Raw genomic sequence first — 21,811 nt, 5'->3', positions numbered from 1 at the left:
CCCCGCATTGGCTGGGGAGGGCGGGGTATAAATAAAAATTATTATTTATTAATCACATTTCAAATCACAAGGCGCCTGCTCGCAAACGGATGAAGCTCAAGTCTTCTGCATGCAATTAATCTGAACAGACAATTAGATCCTGAGATTTCTCCGCTATTTTTATTTATTTACCGCTGTTATTTCCTACCCAGCTCCAAAGTTTTGAAAAGTGCCTAAAGGGGCCCTGAAGTTCCACGTGCATACCATTGGATTTCAGCTCTACACTTTTCCTGCGTCTACGCTGGGAATGTGACCGCCCTCCAACGCATGCGCACAGTGACTTGGTAAAGCCCCTTTCTCCACCGCCCCCGGTAGTTGAGACCTCCCTGCCAGCAGAGGGAGCTGGCCGCCCTGACGCTCCATAGTTGAGCGAGCGCGGGAAGAGTTCGAGACCACAGCGCATGCGCGCCAACCGGTTCTCGAGAAATGGCGGAGTCCCCTAGCGCTAAGCGAAAGCGTGAGGCGAAAGATGGAGAGAACGGGAACGCCGAGTCCCAAGGGGAAGGCCCCGGCGCTGGCACCTTCCCCTTAGCTGACATCTCCGTGCGCAAAGTGCTTAGGGAGTCTGCGCGCGATAAAACCATCTTCCTTCACGGGCAGGTAGTAACGTTTGTTTCTCGAGCCGCTGAGGGCCAATCAAATTCAAGGGGCGGGGCTAGAAGTAACGGCATTATTTTACCCCGCCTCTTTAGGAAGATCCCATTCTTTATCTCCAGGGGAAGCCGTGGGAAAGTGGACTGTGCCAAAAAGGGAGGGGGAGTTTGAGAAAGTTGATAATTTTCTTTTCTAAGAGGATGCTGTGCTCCTTTATTTTATTGTATTTATCATAACCTGCTCTTATTTCCAAGGAGCCCCCGGGTGCCAAATTTATACCCTTGCATAAAGTAGGTGACTGTTTTTGTGAGTTAACATAAAGTTGGTTTTTTGTATGCATACAACCTTCCTGATCTCACAGAGATCTTCCTGCATAAAAATTATAATAGCGCAGGCTCGGATTATGAGATGTTACAGACATTCACACACAACAATTATTTTTACAGTGCAGCCAGTGTGCTACAGTGAACTCAGTGCAGCCAGTGTGCTACTTGAGATGTGTATATGTGTTTGATGTTTGTGGTATTTTGGTATTATTATTATTATTATTTCTAGACTGCCTTTCAAGATCACAGGACAGTTTACAATACAAAAACACAAAAATACATACCGTAATTACAAACAAAAACAAAACCCCCATACATACACAGTTTTAAAAGGCCGTAAAGGTAAAGGGACCCCTGACCATTAGGTCCAGTCATGGCCGACTCTGGGGTTGCAGCGCTCATCTCACTTTATTGGCCGAGGGAGCTGGCGTACAGCTTCCGGGTCATGTGGCCAGCCTGACTAAGCCGCTTCTGGCAGCGCACGGAAACACCGTTTACCTTCCCGCCGGAGCGGTACCTATTTATCTACTTGCACTTTGACGCGCTTTAAAACTTCTAGGTTGGCAGGAGCTGGGACTAAGCAACGGGAGCTCACCCCGTCGCGGGGATTCGAACCGCCGACCTTCTGATCGGCAAGTCCTAGGCTCTGTGGTTTAACCCACAGCGCCATTAGCCAAAGGCCCAGGAGAAGAGGAATGCTTTTGCCTGGCGTGATTGTATAGTATTGTATTTTTTCATAGTAAACTGCCCGGGGGTATATTTGTTTGTTTGTTTGTTTGTTTTTTAAAGATATTTATTGGAGTTTTACAAAGATATGAATTTAAAAGATCATATAAAAAGAAAGAAATACAATAAAAGAAACATAGAAAAATACATAAAAGTAAAAATACATAAGTAAGAAAAAGAAAATAAAAACAAATCCATTTTTGTTACCCTAACTCGTCATCTTATTTCCTTGGCCTCCTCACACCTCCCCTTTTTGTATTCCCATTTAAATAATCAAGTCAACAAATCCTTACCCTCTATCGTTTTCTTAACTGTATATCTTAACATATTATAACTCTATATTTTCATCCATTTATCAATTCATTTTTGCATATTCTTATTAACTTTGTTGCTAATGCCACTTATTTTCAGTCCAACATCATTTTAACATTCATTAATTTTACAGTGTTTCTGAAGATAGTCTTTAAATTTCTTCCAGTCTTCTTCCACCAACTCTTCTCCCAGGTCTCGGATTCTGCCAGTCATTTCCGCCAATTCCATATAATCCATCACCTTCATCTGCCACTCTTCCAGGGTGGGTAGCTCTTGTGTCTTCCAGTACTTTGCAATAAGTATTCTTGCTGCTGTTGTTGCATACATAAAGAAAGTTCTATCCTTCTTTGGCACCAATTGGCCGACTATACCCAGGAGAAAGGCCTCTGGTTTCTTCAGGAAGGTATATTTAAATACCTTTTTCATTTCATTATATATCATCTCCCAGAAAGCCTTAATCTTTGGGCACGTCCACCAAAGGTGAAAGAATGTACCTTCATTTTCTTTACATTTCCAACATTTATTATCGGGCAAATGATATATTTTTGCAAGCTTGACTGGGGTCATGTACCACCTGTAAATCATTTTCATAATATTCTCTCTTAACGCATTACATGCCGTAAATTTCATACCGGTGGTCCACAACTGTTCCCAGTCAGCAGACATAATGTTATGACCAATATCTTGTGCCCATTTAATCATAGCAGATTTAACCGTTTCATCCTGCGTATTCCATTTCAACAGCAAGTTATACATTCTTGAAAGTATCTTAGTTTTGGGGTCTAACAATTCTGTTTCCAATTTTGATTTTTCCACCTGGAAGCCAATTTTTTTGTCCAAATTATAGGCCTCTCTTATTTGATAATAATGAAGCCAGTCTCGCACTTTATCTTTTAATTTCTCAAAACTCTGCAATTTCAGTTTATCTCCTTCTTGTTCCAAAATTTCCCAATATTTCGGCCATTTGGCCTCCATATTGAGCTTTTTCTGAGCCTTCGCTTCCATTGGTGACAACCACCTTGGGGTTTTATTTTCCAATAAGTCTTTATATCTTATCCAGACATTGAACAATGCTTTCCTGACAATATGGTTTTTAAATGCTTTATGTGCTTTAACCTTGTCATACCACAAATATGCATGCCACCCAAAAACATTATTAAAACCTTCTAAGTCCAAAATGTCTGTGTTCTCAAGAAGCAGCCAATCTTTCAACCAGCAGAATACTGCTGATTCATAGTAAAGTTTAAGGTCCGGCAGGGCAAATCCACCTCTTTCCTGCCCGGGGGTATATTTGTATGGATGGAGAGTGGTACCTTGAAATATAACTAAATGCGTTCAGAATACAGTGGTACCTTAGGTTACATACGCTTCAGGTTACAGAGTCTGCTAACCCAGAAATAGTACCTCGGGTTAAGAACTTTGCTTCAGGATGAGAACAGAAATCGAGCGGCGGCAGCGGGAGGCTTAACCCGAGGTACCACTGTACTGTATAAAATGTAAACTGTCGGACATAGATAATGGCGTGTGCTGTCAACCTTTTTGGGCCCATAGGCACATTTGTAAAGAGGATAAATTGCCAGAGACACACATAGGCTAAACATTTGACATTTTAAATTGTTTTTTACCGTGGTAATACTGTGTTTTTGGTTTGTATGCCACCTTGTGATATTTCTTATATGAAAATAATAAATAATAAATGCAGGAAGTATTTCAAAATAGAACTACACCAAAGTCCTAATAATCTAAAATGATAGCAGTTGTAGGGCAGTGATCATCTTTACCTCCTGTGGATAAGGGTTGTGGAAAATTCCAGTACCCTGGTTGTCTAGGCACCAAGAATTGTTATATTTGTGCTTACAAATGTGAAATGCTGATTCAGTTGTTAGGAGCTTCTACTTACAAATCTGATGCTGGCACACAAGAGCTCAAAGGTGTTTCAGAGGTATTCCACCCACCACCGCCACCCCTTGTTCCTTCATAAATAAAACTACTTTTCAATAAAACTTTAGTTAGAGAGGCTATGGAGCTCTGAGACCCCGTATACTTTGTTTAGTAGCACTAAGATAAGTGACACTAGTATAATTGAACACCACTGGTTTTTATGTGGTCATGCAGCAACACCAATTATGGTTATTGCCATCATGGGTAATAAGTTATAATTGGAATTGGTAGAATTATAGCTGTGGTTATTATAATATTAACTCTTTTTTATGGTGGGTGCTTATCTCTGCAATAATGAGTGGGTAATGACAGAAGGGAATCCTCATCTGCTGTGGTCAGGGCAGAGACGCAACGTTATCATCTTCACTCTCTAAATTTTAACTGATTTCCAACCCATTTGCAAAGGCTGGGGAGCACACTTTATATAGGCCCCAGAATTTGGATGCAAAAATATTTTCTTTCTCATTTTTTACCATATTTATTATAGTAAACGTATTATAAACCATTTACATATGTGTTTGCAATGAAGTAGATGTGGAATACTTTACATACTCTGGCTGCAACATCCAAAGAAAGGGGGAATATCCTATTACAAGGACACAAGAATAGCCTGGCCTACAAGGCTCTTTTCCCTAAACCTGCCTCATAACTGGCATAGGTGACATAAGGTGTGGTGCAAGTGGAGATTTGGCTGCCAGTCAGGAGCCTCAAAGTACAAGGGAAAACAGGCTTTGGCTGTACTGCCCACCAGCTGGTGAGCTGTATAAGCACAGCCTGCTGGATTGAGTGCACACGGTGCATTGAAGTCCCAACTTCATAATAATAATAAATAATAAATTTTATTTATACCCCGCCCTCCCCAGCCAAGACTGGGCTCAGGGCGGCTAACACCAGGTATAAAAACAGTTGATTGAAATAGAACTTAAAAACAAGATTAAAATACAACATTAAAATGCAGCCTCATTTCAATAGGAACGCAAATCAAAAACTTTTTGGGGGATGAAAACGTCAAGTCTTCACCAAGGCCAACTATCCAGACTGCTCCTGCATGGGCTAGAAAAAAGCCAGGGAAGTCCCCACATAGGAGTTCCATCACAGAAGGAGAAAGGAAAGAGGGGGAGGGGATCAAGTTGATTCCAAGCCAAAGGCCAGGTGGAAGAACTCTGTCCTACAGGCCCTGCAGAAAGAAATCAGATCCTTCAGGGCCCTAGTCTCATGAGACAGAGCATTCCACCAAGCCGGAGCCAGTGTTGAAAAGGCCCTGGCTCTGGTTGAGGCTAATCTGATTCCTTAGGGCCCGGGACCTCTAGGGTGTTGCTATTTATGGACCTTAAGGTCCTCCATGGGGCATACCGGGAGAGGTGTTCCCATAGGTACGAGGGTCCTAGGCTGTTCAGGCTCATTTTGACAGGTGGGCAGCCTGCCATAGAGACAAGAAGGTTTCCTACTCCTGTTCTATAGGCACCAGAAAGGTGGAAGAGGAACTGTGATTGTTGTAATATTGAAGAGGATCAAAAGGTTCCCTAGGGCTATCCATTCACTCATCAGCCTCCGTCCTCCCCAAATCCACCTGTTCTGTTCTGACCCTTAGCAGAGTTGCTGCGGAAGACAGAATAGATGTGCTACTATTTCAGAGCAAGTACTTCAGGGTGGCTCATGCAAATAAGCCAGGCTGCATGCAGAGGAAGGCCATCCACAAAGGCACTGGCCAGTCTGATCCTGATCTGGGCAGAGGATTCTCTTCCAATCTCACTAATGTGGTCCCTGATCAGTCCCTGTGAGAGGAAGCCCCATCCATTGAGTAAATCTCTGTGTGTGCTGCCTTTTAGGCATCTTTCCCCTGTTGTGGCCTTTGTTGAAATTCAGAAACTGGATCGGGTTCAGCAGCCTTCTAGGTTTGGCAGCCAGGAATAAATGAGAGGCTTAGAGGGCAATCTTATTATACTGTGCGGTGCAGGAGGGGGGGACTGTGTGTGGAATGGGGCACAGGTTGCATTGTTCCACCTAACAAAAGCACTAGATACCCATCTCGAAGCTTAGATTATTTTTTTCTTATTAGCATATCTATTGCTTTTAGCCTGGAGATCAGTTTTTCATGTTTAGTGTTTAAAGTGGAATTGAATTGCAAACTAGCAGTTAACTGAAATGCTGTAAATAAGATGGATGGAGTTGTCACTTAGGAGGCCATAAAAACGGGATATTTGCAAGTACTCTTTTAATTCACCGTTTACAGCTGTACAGTGTTCGGGAGGCAGGTTCTTCAGTGCGGGCGGGGGTATACAGTTGGGTTAGTTCTTTTATTGTCCTCTGTAAATCCTCTTCCCAGATAGCCAAGGCACATGATGAAGTGTCAGGAAATTGCACGGCATCTCTATAATTTCCAAGTAGCATGTAAATTCTAGATGAATGGCTTTTCGAAAGGACTTGGAAAATGGATTACTCTCTCTAGGTCAAATTCAGGGTGGGGAGGAGGAGCTGAAACTTTTCAAGGCGTGGAGGATCAATAAACCGGAGTTAGAAGGCAGCAGCAGCAGATAATGTGTTTCTGTTGGAACAGCTAAGGTCAGATTTAATAGATGTAATTGGACCTGCAACAAAATGTTGCAGTCTATCTGTGTCTCCACCAGGTTGCATTTATAATATAGGAATTTGGAACCTTATGACACACGTCCACCCATCCTAATCTGCCCCTGCCTTCTAGAAGCTTACTTTAAGCTACTGGGAAAGGATGAGGAGCCTATTGCTCTTCAGATGTTATTGGGCGCCCACCATCCCTGACGATGGGAATTGGAGTCCACAACAATGAGAAGGCAACACATCTGCTGCCCCTGGTGTAGACAGTTCTAAACTAGATGGACCAATGGTCTGACTCTGTAGAAGGCAGCTTCCTGCAGTCTTGTAGATCCCAGGCATCTTCGTTGTACTTGTAGAGGGCTCTTGTAAAAGTTTGGGATGACCCACGTGATTGCCTGCTTCACACAATCAGATCCTGACTTAGTAAGTTATGCTCCAGCTTGCTTGCTTCCCCCATTGTTCCCTCCCATGGTTTCTGGATCCTGCTGTGTTTGGAAGCCGTGAATCATAGTAATGGGAAGCTGTGGTGAAATGCAACTTCCTGGGTCCAGTTCCACGAAGCTCATGCTTATTAAGTCAGAATTTGATTGTGCAAACATTAGTTGTGTGTGAAATGTCATCAATCAGTTCCATTCATCCACTATATTCATCCACTATATCCCGTTCTCTCTGCCTGCCTGCCTGCCTGCCTGCCCCCCCCCTCTCTCTCTCTCTCTCTCTCACACACACACACACACACACACACGTCTCCTAATGTGAAGCAATGGCACTGTTTCTTTTCCATCCCCATTTGCTGCCTGGCAACAACCCACATTCAGGCTGCGTTTGTATCCATCAGTCCCTCATGATAAAGTAGGGTCTTGCAGTATGGATGCAAGTTTACTCATAGAAAGTTGGTGGGACTAAGCATGCCCCTTTGTACTGCAGTTCTGCCCAGCTGGATGTTCACAAACACCATTTTTCAGTTTCCAGAGCCTTCCCCTACTCTTCATGTCGACGTCATCTTGTGACAGCAGAACTAGTTGTAAGGAAAGGTCCCGGTTTCCTCTTGGCTCTTTCTAATGATTCTGGATATGGCACACCCTGAACTAGACGTAGCAGCAGTCATCAGTTTAGATGGCTTTTTAAAAAATGATGACACTGATTCACAGAGAATGGGTTCATCAGTAGTTGGTTATTTGTCATGATGCTTAAGAGCCAGGGTGGTGTAGCTGATAGAGTAGTCGGACTAGGACCAAGGAGGCCTCGGTTCACACCCCTACTTAGCCATGAAACTCTCTGAGCTCCTTAGAGAAGGGTGACACAGAAAATTTAATGCCTAATAGCTGAATAGGACCTCCAGTGGTCAAAGGCACCATCCCATTAATTACCACTTGCCGGGTTAAAACAGGGAATGGCATTGGTGCCTTGAGCTTCCAAGTTCATCTGGCCAGCAATGGTTGGAAACAGAGTGGTGTCCAAATCAGGTGTAAGTCAAAAAGTGGAGTAAGAATGGAAAGTGAAACTACTTTGGTAAGTATACTGACTTGCCCTTATAACTCCTGGGCTCACTTCTTTGGCCAGATAGGATAGGAGTTGCCTTATACTCAGATCAGTATCATGCACTGTATTGTCTGCACTGTTCAGCAGTAGCTCTCCAGAATTTCAAACAAGCGTCTTTCCCTGCCCTACCTAGTGATGCTGGGGATTGAACCTGGGTCCATCTGTGTGAAAAACAAATGCATTATCACTGAGCTACGGCCCTTCCCTTCATTGACTGTACTACCTGGGCTGATGGGAGTTGGGATTCCAACAACACCTGGATGGCCATAGGTTCCCTTACTACGCTAGATGGACCTCAGTTCAAGCTGGTAAGGCAACTCTTACTGTTTTTATTTCTCTAGGTGAACAGTGCTTCTGGTGACGGGACAGATGCTGTGGTGATTTTGGAGAAGACACCCTTCCAGGAGGAGAACATAGCTGAACTCCTGAAGAAGCACACCAAGCTCCAGCTCCAGATGTCCAACGACATCTACAGCACTTACCACCTTTACCTTCCTCCTGAGCTGAACGGTAAGTGGCTGGCTAGGGAGGCTTGCCTCCCAGACATCCGTCAGTTTATGCAGGCTGATTGCAGTGAGGTTCCTCCAGGTCTTAACCAAAAACACAGTTTGCATTTCAGATGGAATCCCTACTATCAGTGGGTTATCTGGGATAGGTTAGGTCCTGCTTCTGTTATGCTGAATTTAGCCAACAGTTGTCTTACCCTGAAAGCTGGAATTCTCTAGGGCTGGCCCCGGGTTTGAGGGTACACTTGGCAAGCTGTCCTCAATCCCCCCCAAAAAACCCTGGGTGTACTGTATAGTGGGTAGTGACAAGCCAGCACTTAAAATTTTGCACAATGCTTCAGTGTCCAACATAAGCACCGATCAAGAGCATTATGGGGAAATATAAAAGGGCAGCTCACAGACTTAGTCACATAATGCAGTGGTTCCAAGGCAGTCCTGGAGTACTGGGACCCTGGCAGGTGTCCAAAGGTGCCCGCTGTTTCTGCAGTGAAATACAGGAACGGTTCATGTTCTCATATATTCTGGTAGAAGCCAAGATATAGGAGCATGTTATGGGTGTAGTGTAGAGGACAAGTGTGAGCTGGTTATTCCCTGGTTCAGACTTGCCCTTATGGCATAGTTGTGTTAAAACTGTGCCACTTCAGAATGCAAGTGCAGGATCGCCTTTTGATTTAAACCCATATGAAAAAAATGTAATGTCAAGAGGAAGGACTAGGCTAAGAACTTGTTTTCTGATATGCTAGTTTTCCATAAGCATGGATCCTCCCCACCTTCATGGAGGAAGCCTTTAGATACGCACCCTTTCCTTGCCTGTGTCTTCAACTGATATAGTCCCAGCAGGGGGTCGCATTGCAAGCTTTCCCCAAGGATTTAAATCATTTATTGGACATAAGACTCACCCAGAAGGCTGCCTCCTGTGCTTGAGGGAAGCATGTAGGAAAGCATCAAGGCAGTCACCAATAAGACACAGGTGTTCAGTCATGAGATATATCTTTTGTTAACATATTGGATTGGGGGATGTTCTCTAACGCTGCAGTTTTAGCAATTCTGACATGTCTCATTTGGGGGAAAGCATTTGCTTTAGTTTAGCTTCCCATATAATTCTGTTTGTTATCAATCATTAGTCCAGGCAGGAATCAGAATTTAAACCTTGGCTTGACATTGATAAAGTTCTCAACCCCTATTCTACTGGGTGTTTGTGGTATTAATGCAACAGGCACATCTTTTTGTGCTGTTCAGAAGACCTCTGTGCAGGCCAGTGGAATAGACAGGCATCCTGTTTGCAACTGTGAGCGCTTTTCTCCCTTTTGGTGACTTCTAACAAGATGCTGCAATTTCCACAAGGTGGCACCCTTGGACAAGAATCCAAGAACCATTCTAAGCAGCAACTGTTACTGAATGACAGGAAGGATGACCTGTTGCTGGTTCAGTTTCCCCCACCCACCATTATTTGATTCCTGTAACATTTTTTTTATTCATTTTTTATTTAGATATGCCACCCAATAACACAAGTTCTCTGGGCAGCTTACAATAAAATACAGTGGTACAGTGGTACCTCGGGTTACAGACGCTTCAGGTTACAGACTCCGCTAACGCAGAAATAGTACCTCGGGTTAAGAACTTTGCTTCAGGATGAGAACAGAAATCGTGCAGTAGCGGCACGGCGGCAGCAGGAGGCCCCATTAGCTAAAGTGGTGCTTCAGGTTAAGACCAGTTTCAGGTTAAGAACGGACCTCCAGAACGAATTAAGTTCTTAACCTGAGGTACCACTGTACCTTGGTTCTCAAACGGCTTGGCTTCCAAACGGCTTGGCTCCCGAACGCCGCAAACCCGGAAGTAAGTGTTCTGGTTTGCGAATGCTTTTTCGAAGTCGAACCGGCTTCCGCTTGACTGCAGGAAGCTCCTGCAGCCAATTGGAAGCCATTTGTCAGGGAATCGGGAGCAGGAGCACTGGGGAGAGAGGAATTGGAGAGCGAAGGGGAAGAATCCGAGGGCAGCGTAGGGGAGTATGACAGTGGCCCGAGAGATTCTATGAGCTTCTCCAGCGAATCAGAAGATTCCCAGAAGGGGGCTCCGATGGTCAGGGCAAGGGGGGTCCCAGGGGGGACGCACCAGAAACAAGGAGCCAGAGGGGAACCCCAAAGCAGCAGTGGAGGATCGGGACCAGTTTCCCCACCAGAGCGTAGTGGGGGGGAAGAGTCACATGTGTCAGGGCCAGCGTCTCCTCCGGAGGGGAGGGAGAGTGAGTCAGGGCTGACCACGCCTCCATCGGAGAGTGGCGGAATGGAGGGGAGGTCAGTTGCAGCTAGCCCACCCGAAGGGGGAAGCAGTGACAGCAGCAGTGAAACGGTTAGGAGGAAAACTGCTGGCTGGGCGCGCGCACCAAGTTCAAATGTACAGGCGCGCGGGACAGCAGGAGACCCGGATGGGGAACCAGCTCCTAAAGCCCGCCGGAGGGAGGGAGAAGGCTCAGGGGAATCAGCGTCAGAAGAGGCTAGGAAGGGCGAGACCCCGGCGGGCAGGCGGACCCAGAGGAGGAAGGAGCAGCGGAAAAGGTGGAGCAAGGCGAGGGTCTTAAATTGGTGTACAGGGGGAGGAGATTCAGAAGGGTCATCAGCGGTCTAAAGCTTGAGACGTGGGGCTGCGCGCTGCGGCTCTGGAAGTGAAACTGAACTTCAATACAGACTTTTGTATTTAACAACAAAGCAGCGTTGGTCCTTTGTGAGCTGGGACCTTGGGCAGCTCTGACACCATGCCTTGGTTTTCTAACAGTTTTGGGAATCGAACGGGCTCTCGGAACAGATACAGTTCGATAACCAAGGTACCACTGTACAAACAATTAACATACCAAAGAAAAACCACAAAATCTGAATACATGAGCAGCTTGAGGGTAAAGCAACGGTGCAACTGCCCAGAAGGCCTGCAGGTGCATGCTAGTCAACTAAGTCGGCATTTCCAAGGATGCTCCCTTGGGATCAAGCCCCATTAACCTCTCTGAGATCCATTTCAGAACAGACAGGCATGCTCTGGATTTAATCTGAAAAGGGCAAGGTGTCCAGGGTATATAATGTCAACTGTTGTTTTGTGGATTTACTATGCCCTGTGATATTAAGGAGTCTACGCACAGGAGCCAAAAAGTATCTTCCACAGATAAAACTGCTTTGCTCCATGTCCACGAGATCTGAAACAATGGAATTCAGCCTGGCTTCAAGAATAGAGACAAACTGAGTTCTGATCTTGATTTGGGAATGAGGTGGGCCTGTATAACTCCTCTGAGTCTTAACCAGGTTTTAAGATGACCACTGTTTTAGATTCGAGTCAGGCTGATGTCCAGGTTTATGTGAACAAAGTATGACAGGGCGATTCTACAAAAAAGGCCTTTCCCTTGGTGATACTGCAGTTACAGAATACGGTGGGGTTGGGACTGGATTCAGCTGGTGGGCCAAATCCCTCAGTTATCCGCCCTCTGCTGATTGGTGGTGTGAATGCCCATTCTAAGTGCCTTGTTCCATCAGCATGAAGCGGTCTGCATTGACAGTTGGGTACAGAGTACTAGAAGTTTGAAAGTGGAGTGTTATTTGCAATTCTAGTCCAGTGCAGGGTAAGTCTATTAAAATGAATGGCTTTGACTATCTTAGGTTCATTAATTTCTCTGAGTGGAATTTAGTTGGATACAACCCAAGGTGGCTCTTCTACATCCAGCTTAAAACAGAGCATCAACCATGGGATGCTGCTAAATTGACTCGGGCTCAAATCCACATTCAGCTATAAAGCTTAATGGGTAACCCTGGAGCAAGCCTGTCTTTTAGCTCAACCTACCTCATAGGGTTGGTGAGAGAATAAAACGGGAGGAAAACTATATCCTTTGCCCAGAGCTCCTTGGAGGAAAAGCAGGTTATTTTACACACATACACATACTGAAGCAAGACTAGGAACATAAATCCACCACTGGAGGAATGGGATAGATGGTAGTATTTCTGGATGCTGCCTGGATTGGGAAGCAAAACTGAATCAGTTCAGGTATTCCGTACTGATTATGGAACCTTGTCTAGGCCTGAATCAGGAGAAGAACTTTGTTGCTGCTGAGCCAGCCAGAACAAAAAAAAAGTATGATGCAATGGTTTGGCTTCTTAGTTTGCTTCTTAAAATGCAAAGGTTTTGCTTCGGTCGGTCGGCCGAAAGCGAAAAGTGTGCCTGTCCAAGCTGCCAAGCCCACAGGACATTTGAAGCAGAACACTTTTCTCCTTTTGATGGCATTGAAGAGTTGCAAGTTCTAGCAGCTTTCTGCCCCTCCCACCTTCCCGCTTGTTCGCCAGCATCCCTCAGAGGCATGTGTGAAACACTTACTTTATTATCTAGTTAATGCTCCTTTCAAGGCGTGTCTCCTCTGAGCTTACATAACCTAACGGGTGTAATGAAGCCATTATAAGGCTATAAAGCACGGCTTTAATTTTTAATAGCTTTAGCAGGTGTGTTGTTGTTGTTTGGTTGCCTGTGATGCACCCTTGGTGCTGTTGCTGTCGCTAGACCAATCTTAACTGTGCGAGCTGGAAAAGAGCCATTATGCGCTCGGCCTCTTGTTTTAAAAGGGGACACCATTTCTTCTCCTCCTAGGTTAGAACTGATCTCTACCTCTTTTTTGTGTATGTGAGAGAGCTAGTAAGATCCTGTGAGTGCAAGTCAAGACCTGGGTTCAAGGCCCTTCTGGATCAGGCCAACGCTAGCCCAGCATCCTGTTCTCACAGTGGCCAGCCATCTGCCTATGGGAAGGCTGCAAGCAGGATCTGAGTGCTGCAGGACTCGCCCACAAAAGCCTTGTCCTCTATTAAGTTTGTCTAATCCTCTTTTAAAGCCATCCAAGTTGGCGGCCATCACTGCCTCTTATGGGAGCCTTCTCTCCCCATGATTTAGAATTCTGCTCCCAAGTTGGAGACCTGGCTTCAAAGCCTTTCTCTGCCATTCATAGCCTTGGATAGGGCAGCTGGTGCCTCCCAGAAATGGTCGCTTCTGTGGAATAACGCTTGTAGTTTAATGGTGAATTTTGGATATAATGGAGATGTAAAATATTTGGATTATTGTAAAAGTTGCAGGAGGAAATGATTAATAATAGGACCCACAAAGGGGAGGAGGGATGTCCAGGAGATTCTTTGGAATCTTGTCTTTATGTTGTATGTTAGATAAAATTCTAATTTGAAAAACCTATATCTCTATCTATCTATCTATCTATCTATCTATCTATCTATCTATCTACCTATCTAGGGGTGTGTGTAGGTGTTTAAATGGTGGCTCTTGAAGCTCCTCACTCACATTGTGTTCCCATGCACACACACACACACACACACAGTGGATTGTCATAACTTCCATTTGCTGTGGTTCTACAGTTCTGGGGAGTGTGTCCCTATCAGAATCAGATGGACAAGTCATTTTGGGTGGCTGTTTCTCACCCGAATGATGACAACGATGATCACTTCTGCCCTTCCCCAGAAAATCCCAAGGCAGATTATAGCAAGGCACAGAATTAAAACAAATTACATCTTAAAGCAAATTGCAGTCACAATTAGGGTGGGTCCTAAAATACACGTATTGTTTCTCAGGTGTTCAAAGCCAGGGAAAGAGGAAGGGAAAGAAATGCATCTTCAGCATAGACAAAAGTGGTGCAGTGAAAGTGCCAGATACACCTCTGTGGGGAGGGAATCCCACATCTTAGGCCCTGCCAGTCAGGTAAGAAAGTCCCACGTAATGGGCTCCAGTGACGTGACTGTACTATTCACTCTCATCCCCCAGTACTGTGGAAGTGCGCCACAAGAAAGCAATCCTGGCAGCTTGCTTTCAAGTTAGGAAGCCCTCATCCATTATTCCAGGGCAAGTAAAGCTATTTTATGATTAAGTGGCTTGTCAGGCTGCTGAAGCTATCCTGTAACTCTCAAATAAATATGAGCCACTGAGCTGTTGCTGTTGCTGTATGTGTGCAGTGAGAGGAAGGGGAGGTTATCTCCAAGGCTTCTCTCCAGCGCTTCCATTTATCCAAATATTTGATTATCCGAACGTTTCAGCTTTCTCCCAGGCTGTTTTTAAACAGATGAGGTTGTTTTGCATACAGAGTCTTGCCTGCATATATTATTGCCCGCACAGCAGTGGAGCAGGGGCTAGACAGCCACGCACCGCATTGCCAGCGTCTGATCAGCAAGCTGTAGTTTGTGAATTAGTTGCTCCCTGCCATTTGTCTGCAGCCGTCCTTGGTGTCTGACTCCAAAGCTGTTGCTGTGACACAGCTCCAGGACCTGGGAAGCCTCTTTTCCCTTTTTCCTTTTCTTAATAGAATATGGATGACTTATGGGACGGCCTGTAATCTCTTTTGGCTCTTGACGTTAAAAACCTCTCATTAAAATTTCAGGGAGGAAAGTGTGCAGGCAGAGTAAATAATGAACTCAGCCAGGGTAAGGCTCTGCCCAGCCTACAGTCATTTTTAATAGTTTGGGGATCATTCCAGAGTTTTAATTCCTTTTGCCTCTCCCCCCTCCCCGCCAAAAAGGGGGTGGGGGAGAGTTTACTTGTCAGGAAAGCAAAGGGTCCTTGAGGTGCCAGCTGCTCAGCTCCATGTAGAGCCTGCAAACCTGCAGCATAGATTTCCTCTTGCCTCGAATCCTGCAGCTCACTCTCTTGATTTCCCCAGGATTTATTACAGGTTGCTTTTGGCTTCAGAAATCGATGGCGTTTAATCACTAGCCTGTGCAGGATGGGAGAGTAAAGGTGGGAGAGAGAGACTTCTTAAAGCTCATATGAGCTTGCACACAGCTGATCCAGAGTTTATAGCTCCTCAACCTTTTTTTTGTTTTGTTTAATGATATAGTTTGAAATAAGAGTGGAACGCCTTGGCTTGCGAATTGGCCAAAAATGTCTAGGCAGGAAAAGTTTGCAGAATGGGTTTGAGGCTATGCATTGTGGCCTAGTGGCTGCCATGCTACAAAACCCATAATCTCTTAGTTCTCTAACTATGGTCCATGGACTGCTGGTGGTCTGCAAGGTCCCTTGAGGTTGTGTCTGTTGGTAGGTTGTGGAACCGCCAGGAATACCTGTGCTTGGCTGTGTGCTTATATTTCTTTCTGATGGTAATAGAGATGCACTTCACAGAACTTTGCTCATGAAAACAGGCATGCCCATCGCTTTGAAAGACAGGACTACAGTTTTTGAAATATGAGTTATGTATGCGCTTTGATTTGTAGCGGGGGGGGGGAGTTAATTGAGTGGTTTGCTGAAATCCACAGCCATTTAACTGGTCTGTTGGGGGGGAAAGTTAAAGAACTGTTGTTGCTCCTATCTATCTACTTCTCTCTGCAATCCCACACCCCTGGCAGCGATGGCTAGAGGGAAATGCAGATTGATGCCTCATGATCCACTATTTAGTACAGAAATCCTCTGCAACACACATGTGTTGACGATCTTGTCTCTTTGGGTTATTTGAAAGTTGCTATTCCGCTTATGGGCTTATGCAAAAGCAGCTTCCGGACTTAGTAGGTGTGTTACTTTTTTGCCTCTCTTTTGAAATCAAAATGAAGCAAGCCTTTGTAAACATTTCTGCTGGGGATTTGCTGTAACAAAGTCTTGGCAAATCTAAGTGCCTGCTGTTAAATCAATTATCTGAAGGAGATAAATTTATGGCAACAGGGACGTGAAGTGTGTGTGGCGGGGGTCACTCACTTGGTTTCTCGCCTCTAGTAACTGACTCAGACGTTATCTGAATAGCAAGCCTGTATTTTTGTTTAAGCCAATTGTTATCAGTTCGTCCTGTGATTACGTCTTGTCACTCCAGGCTGATCAGCATGAGCTACTCTTGCTTAGTCCTCGGAGAGGCAGCAAGGCTTCACCGCAAAGGGATATTTTCCATAAGAGAATCCCATTTAGCATTTTCATCAGCCATATGCCTAAAATATCTCATGAAAAGCTCATTTCCGTGAGACAGATGGTAGATTACACTGAACTGACGCATGCGAAAGGTGCAGCAGCGGCAGTGTTTGGTGCCCTTGGCCTTGAACTGGGATCCATAGACCCACTTTATGCTCCTTACTTAACCAGGTCTGATAAGAGAAATGTAAGCCCTTAAAGCCAAGATCCTAACATAGACGGGTGATTCCCAAGTCCCCCACTCCTCCCTGGACCACTTGAAAATTGCTGAGGGTCTTGGCAGATCACTTACTGATTTTTCTGCCTGTTCTCGTGACTTTAATGCACTGTGCCAGATGCTGTATGATTTTTAATTGTATCTTTATTGCTTCTTTTATTACAATTGACATTCCGCAGAATTCAAATTGTAATAGAATAAATAAAAGAAGTAATTAGAAACAGATAAAAATTAATATGAGTATGTAATGTGGACATGACACAGGCATCTGAATGAAGCTTGTGGACCACTGGCGATCTGTGGACCATAGCCTGGGAACCCGAAAACTCTCCAGGGCCTGCTAACCTGGTCATCCCAGGGAGCCAGTCAAGACCCTCTGTCTGATATAAAATTCCAAATTTTGCTCTACTTTTCCCATGCAGTCCTGTGCATGTTTACTGAGAAGTGCATCCCTGATTCCTGTGCAGAGGATTGCAGCCTTAGTCTGGGCAACTCATCGGTCAGGAAAGCCACGTGTGTCTGTCTGTCTGTCTGCACTTCTGAATTGGTTGCCTGATGGCTGTTTGCTCTGTCTGCTCCAGGTATTTCGCCTCTTCCCAAAGAGTGGGAGGCTAGACTTCACTGGCACTTGGACTTGGTCACATGACATAGAGGAAAACCTTTCTCTTCCATGTCATCTCCCTTGGCATTGACTTCAGGTATGAATTACTGTAGGCCTGTTCCATCACTTGATGACTTTAGCATTGTGTAAACTTGCAGGCATGAAACAAATCCAACTAAATAGGCTGAGTTTTTGCATTGTTCCCTCACTTTTCAGCAGAGGCCATTCACACATTTCTCCTTAAGTGGTTGTATATACATGCCTGATTTGATCTCTATTGGTGGGAACAGTGGAAGACCATTGACCAACCTAGCACAATATTGTCACCACTTCTGCAGGGTTTCAGGCTGGAATTTTCTCCAGCTCTACCTGGGGATGCCTAGGATTGAACCTGAGACCTTTGCATATGCAAAGCATTTGCTGTGCCACTTAACTACCTCCTGCTCCAGCAGAGCACTCCTCTTAAAAGCACAAAAAACTAGTTCATGTGCCTGCTGGTGTGTACACCTTGCCTCCGAATGGCTTCTGATTTGGCTCAATTTCCCAAAGCTATGTTCAGAAAATATGACAGTTGGCAGCTGAACTGATTGGCAGTTCTTGAAACTGGACATCATTCATGAGCTGGGAAAGCAGTGACCCTTGCACTGGTGTAAAGGAAGCAAGTAAACCTGGGGCTGCTTCGGACAAAATCCCATCTCCTGCCACCCCACACACATTTAGTACTGGTCTGTGAAAATAACACCCTAAATGGAGAAGACCATAGGGATGCAAGAGAGGCCCACGATTCCCCCCTCCTTTTCCATCTGCTGGCCTGACACATCAAAGCATAGATTAGTGCCAGGATTAGCATCCATATTGCGTCTTGAATTTAGGACTTAACGTGATGTCAAATGGAGATTCCTCTTGCTTGGATTAAGCTAGAATTGCCAGGTCTAGAACTGGGAGCCTTCTTTTGTGAGCTATCAGAGCTGCAGGTTTGGGGGCTGTTGCTAGGCCAGCAAAGTGTTCTCAGACTAGAGACTTGCCCTGCCCTCCCAGGCAGGCCATTGGTCTCTGCTAGACTCAGAGGGTGATAAAGGACAGATAGCACACAGCCACAAGAGGTAGTGATGGCCCTCAGCTTGTGTGACTTCAACAGAGGATTAGACGAATTCATGGGGGATGAGGCTACCAATGGCTACTAGTCACAGTGGCCATGTTTTTCCTCTGCTGTCAGAGGTGCTATGCCTCTGAATACTGGTTTCTGGGAGAGTGCTGTTGCACTCAGGTCCCGCTTGCTGCATCTTTCCCATAGATCATGGTGAAAAGAGAATGCTGGACTAGATAGAAAAGTAAGGGCACTTCTTTTGTTCTCTTTGGGCTTTCCTGGGCAACAGCTGCCTTCCTGATCCACTGGTGTGTTTTTGCATGCTCCGTGATTTTGACTCCCAGCTACGTTCCTGAACTCTTGACAGGGTGCCCCCATCGTGCTTTGCACAAAGGAGGAAATAACAGACCAGTGAAAGAGCCTCTTTAACACAACATGCCAGAGTGGATCAGGTGTTGCTTCCTGGCCTGTATAAAAGCTTCCAGGTCAAGGAAGTAGAGGTACTCTTCTCTCCTTGCTTTCTAAAGTTTGCCTCCACCTGACGTCTGTCCTCTTCTGTCCTTTCCTGCATCCCGGCAGGGGCTGTCTCTTAGCTGCGCTCCAGCCATCAACTGCCGAAGTAATCCAGCGGAAGGCACCGCTATTTAACATTTAAAAGCTTGTGCTCTTGTAATTATTACTTTTAATCAGGCATTGATTTTTGAATGGGGTCAGCGTGGCTCAACCACTGCAAATCCATGCATATGGATCTGTCGACGCAAACTTCCGATATTCTCTCAACCCATTTAGAAAATTGGTATGAATTGATTCCCTGCCCCACCCCACTCCTGAAACCAATGCCTGGGAGCAGTTACTACCCTAAATGGATGCACTTGAACACCCCTCGACCAATTTCTTATTTGATAGGGCACAATGGAAAGCTTGAAATGCTGGCTGAACCCAAGCTTGAGACTGTAGCTTTGCTTTCCTGAGTTAAGAAGCAGGCAAACTTGGCCGCCAACAGCAGAATGATATATTTCTAAAAAGCAACAGCTCGGCACTCCATCATCCATCAGTAAACGTCGGATCCATTAAGCAACGTGGTTCTTAATAATATTTAAGTTGCACAAGTCCATTTGTTTCACTTAACATCTGGTTTCTGTTAGGCCAGCTTCCAGAGTCTGTCACACTTCCCTGTTATGACAGCATGTGTTTTGTGAACAGTAGATGCAATTTCCAGCAAGAGGCAATCTAATCCAGTTTAGCCGTAGAAAGGTACCGTGTGTCCAGGAGAAACACTGGGTGGTTAATGCTCCGTAAAAGCCAGGCACTGGCGTATGTTAGAATCCCATTACGGCAGGCTTATGTAAGCAGCAGCATGCAGCTGCGTGCAATTTTGATGTACCGTGCTGCAGTTAAAAGATATTGGATCATGGGGAGAAGTCTAAATCTTCCTAGGCGGGACCTAAGAGAAAGACTCCAGCTTTTCTGAACTGTTTGCACAATGCGTACACCCAATACAGAAGGGGAGAAATAGGGTGGGAAGGCCTAGGGTACAGATTTGAACATGCAGACATTAGTAATTGGGACAGTAACCCACAGCTACGTGCCCTAAGAGAATTAACGTTATGATCCAATAAATAAATTAAGTAATTAAAGGTTGCTGTGTTGTTCCTGCTGTTTTGAAGAACGTACAAAGAGCTTCCTGGATCAGACCAGTTGCCCATTTACTCCAGCATCTTGTTCTTACAGTGACCAACCAAATGCCTGTGGTTAACCAAACAGGACCCATGCACAAGAGCACTCTCCCCTCCTGTGGTTTCCAGCAACTACCTCCAACTGCAAAAGCAGAGCACAGCATCCTTGCTAGTAGCCATTGATAGCCTTATCCCCTGCAAATTTGTCTAAATTGTTTGTTTATGGATGACTTCAATTTAATGTATAATAATTTTTTTAAAAAAGGTATGTATATAAAAACAGTTAATAACAATTGCATATATAAAAATGCTTTTTAAAAATAGATAGATAGATCTAGCTAGATCTCAAAACTTTAAAACAGCTCCAGCACATGTATAAAATCAATTCAACTCCAATGCAGATACCAACTGGGATCATGATCTCCTTTTAGAAGTACAGTGGTACAGTGGTACCTTGGGTTACATACGCTTCAGGTTACAGACTCCACTAACCCAGAAATAGAATGGTACCTCGGGTTAAGAACTTTGCTTCAGGATGAGAACAGAAATCGTGCTCCGGTGGCATGGTGGCAGCAGGAGGCCCCATTAGCTAAAGTGGTGCTTCAGGTTAAGAACAGTTTCAGGTTAAGAACAGACTTCCGGAACGAATTAAGTACTTAACCTGAGGTACCACTGTACAATGGTACCTTGGTTCTCAAACTTAATCTACCGTTCGACACCTGAACCTGTTCAAAAACCAATGTGCGGCTTCTGATTGGCTGTAGGAGCTTCCTGCCCCCAAGCAGAAGCCGTGTCGGACGTTCCAAAAAATGTTCACAAACCGAAACACTTACTTCCGGGTTTGCGGCGTTCAGGAGCCGATTTGTTTGGAAGCCAAGCCATTCGAGAACCAAGGTACCACTGTACTTGAGAACCCATTTCCAGGGGAGGCTGTCTGCTGCATTGCTACATGATTTGCTCCTTCTGGCCTTTCTGTGCTCTGGTCATATGGAGCAAGTAATTCTTCTGCATCTCAGCATGAAGTAAGACCGGATCGTTTAGTCATTCTAAATGCAAAGATGCAGCAAAACAACCTGCTCTTTGAGGAAGTTCCCTGTTGTGCTTCTGCACGATTTGGTGCACATGGCTTCCCTTCTTCCAAAGTGGAGACGTGCCCAGAACCCTGATGCATGCCAAAACAGAGTAGACTGGTCTCCCCTTGGGCTCCAGCAGTTCTCGGTCTCCTTTTTGCACAGTCTAAGACTGGAGAAACGTCACTCCAATCTTATTTGAGAAACTGAGTGTGCCTCAGCGGAAGAGTGAGAAGCTCTGCTTGCATTAGGGGGAGAAGAACCATAGTTGCGGTCTTGGAAATTTTGGCAGAATTTGAGAATTTTCTTTCCGTTTTCTAAGGCAATGCTTGTGGCTGCACATTATGACTGCTAAGACTCAACAGCTGTCGCCAGCTGGAAGGATCAGGCAGGCAGTGAGACAAACCTTTTGGAAATCCAGACATTGTCCTTGGCTGGGCAGAGGGAGGAACAGCAACATCAGTTCATGAGTCATTCTCCTTCAACAAATGCCTAATCCCTCCCCAAAGCTTTCTTATTTCTCAGGGCCATTGCCCTGCTTGTCCACCAACCTTTGCTGTGTTTTCCCAAAGTGCTGCCTCCTACTGCCATTGCCAAAAGCACCAAATTACCTAGCATAATTCAGAGCCTGTAGCTAGAATTAAGTTAAAAACAAGGAGATTCATCATTTTTATAATGCTGGGGCATGATGATTTGAA

The 21,811-nt window shown here is 45.1% G+C and overlaps 1 protein-coding gene across 2 annotated transcripts in view; it reads left to right on the top strand.

The window, feature by feature from the left end:
- The first annotated feature begins 354 nt into the window (after nucleotides 1-354).
- The window catches only part of DCPS (decapping enzyme, scavenger), a 64,972-nt gene continuing 43,515 nt past the window's right edge, over nucleotides 355-21,811 (top strand). The window contains exons 1-2 of one of the 2 annotated variants that reach the window (XM_083589013.1): nucleotides 355-639; nucleotides 8,396-8,564. In XM_083589013.1, coding sequence (XP_083445139.1) covers nucleotides 466-639; nucleotides 8,396-8,564 — 343 coding nt within the window. In that variant the 5' untranslated portion in view covers nucleotides 355-465. The remainder of the gene's footprint in view (nucleotides 640-8,395; nucleotides 8,565-21,811) is intronic. The other variant, XR_014542121.1, reaches the window with a different exon arrangement.

This window comes from Podarcis filfolensis (assembly GCF_964270895.1).
Source record: "Podarcis filfolensis genome assembly, chromosome: 15".
Classification (NCBI taxonomy): domain Eukaryota; kingdom Metazoa; phylum Chordata; class Lepidosauria; order Squamata; family Lacertidae; genus Podarcis; species Podarcis filfolensis.
The sequence above is the reverse complement of the archived record's forward strand: the minus strand, read 5'-3'. Positions and strand labels throughout refer to the sequence as shown.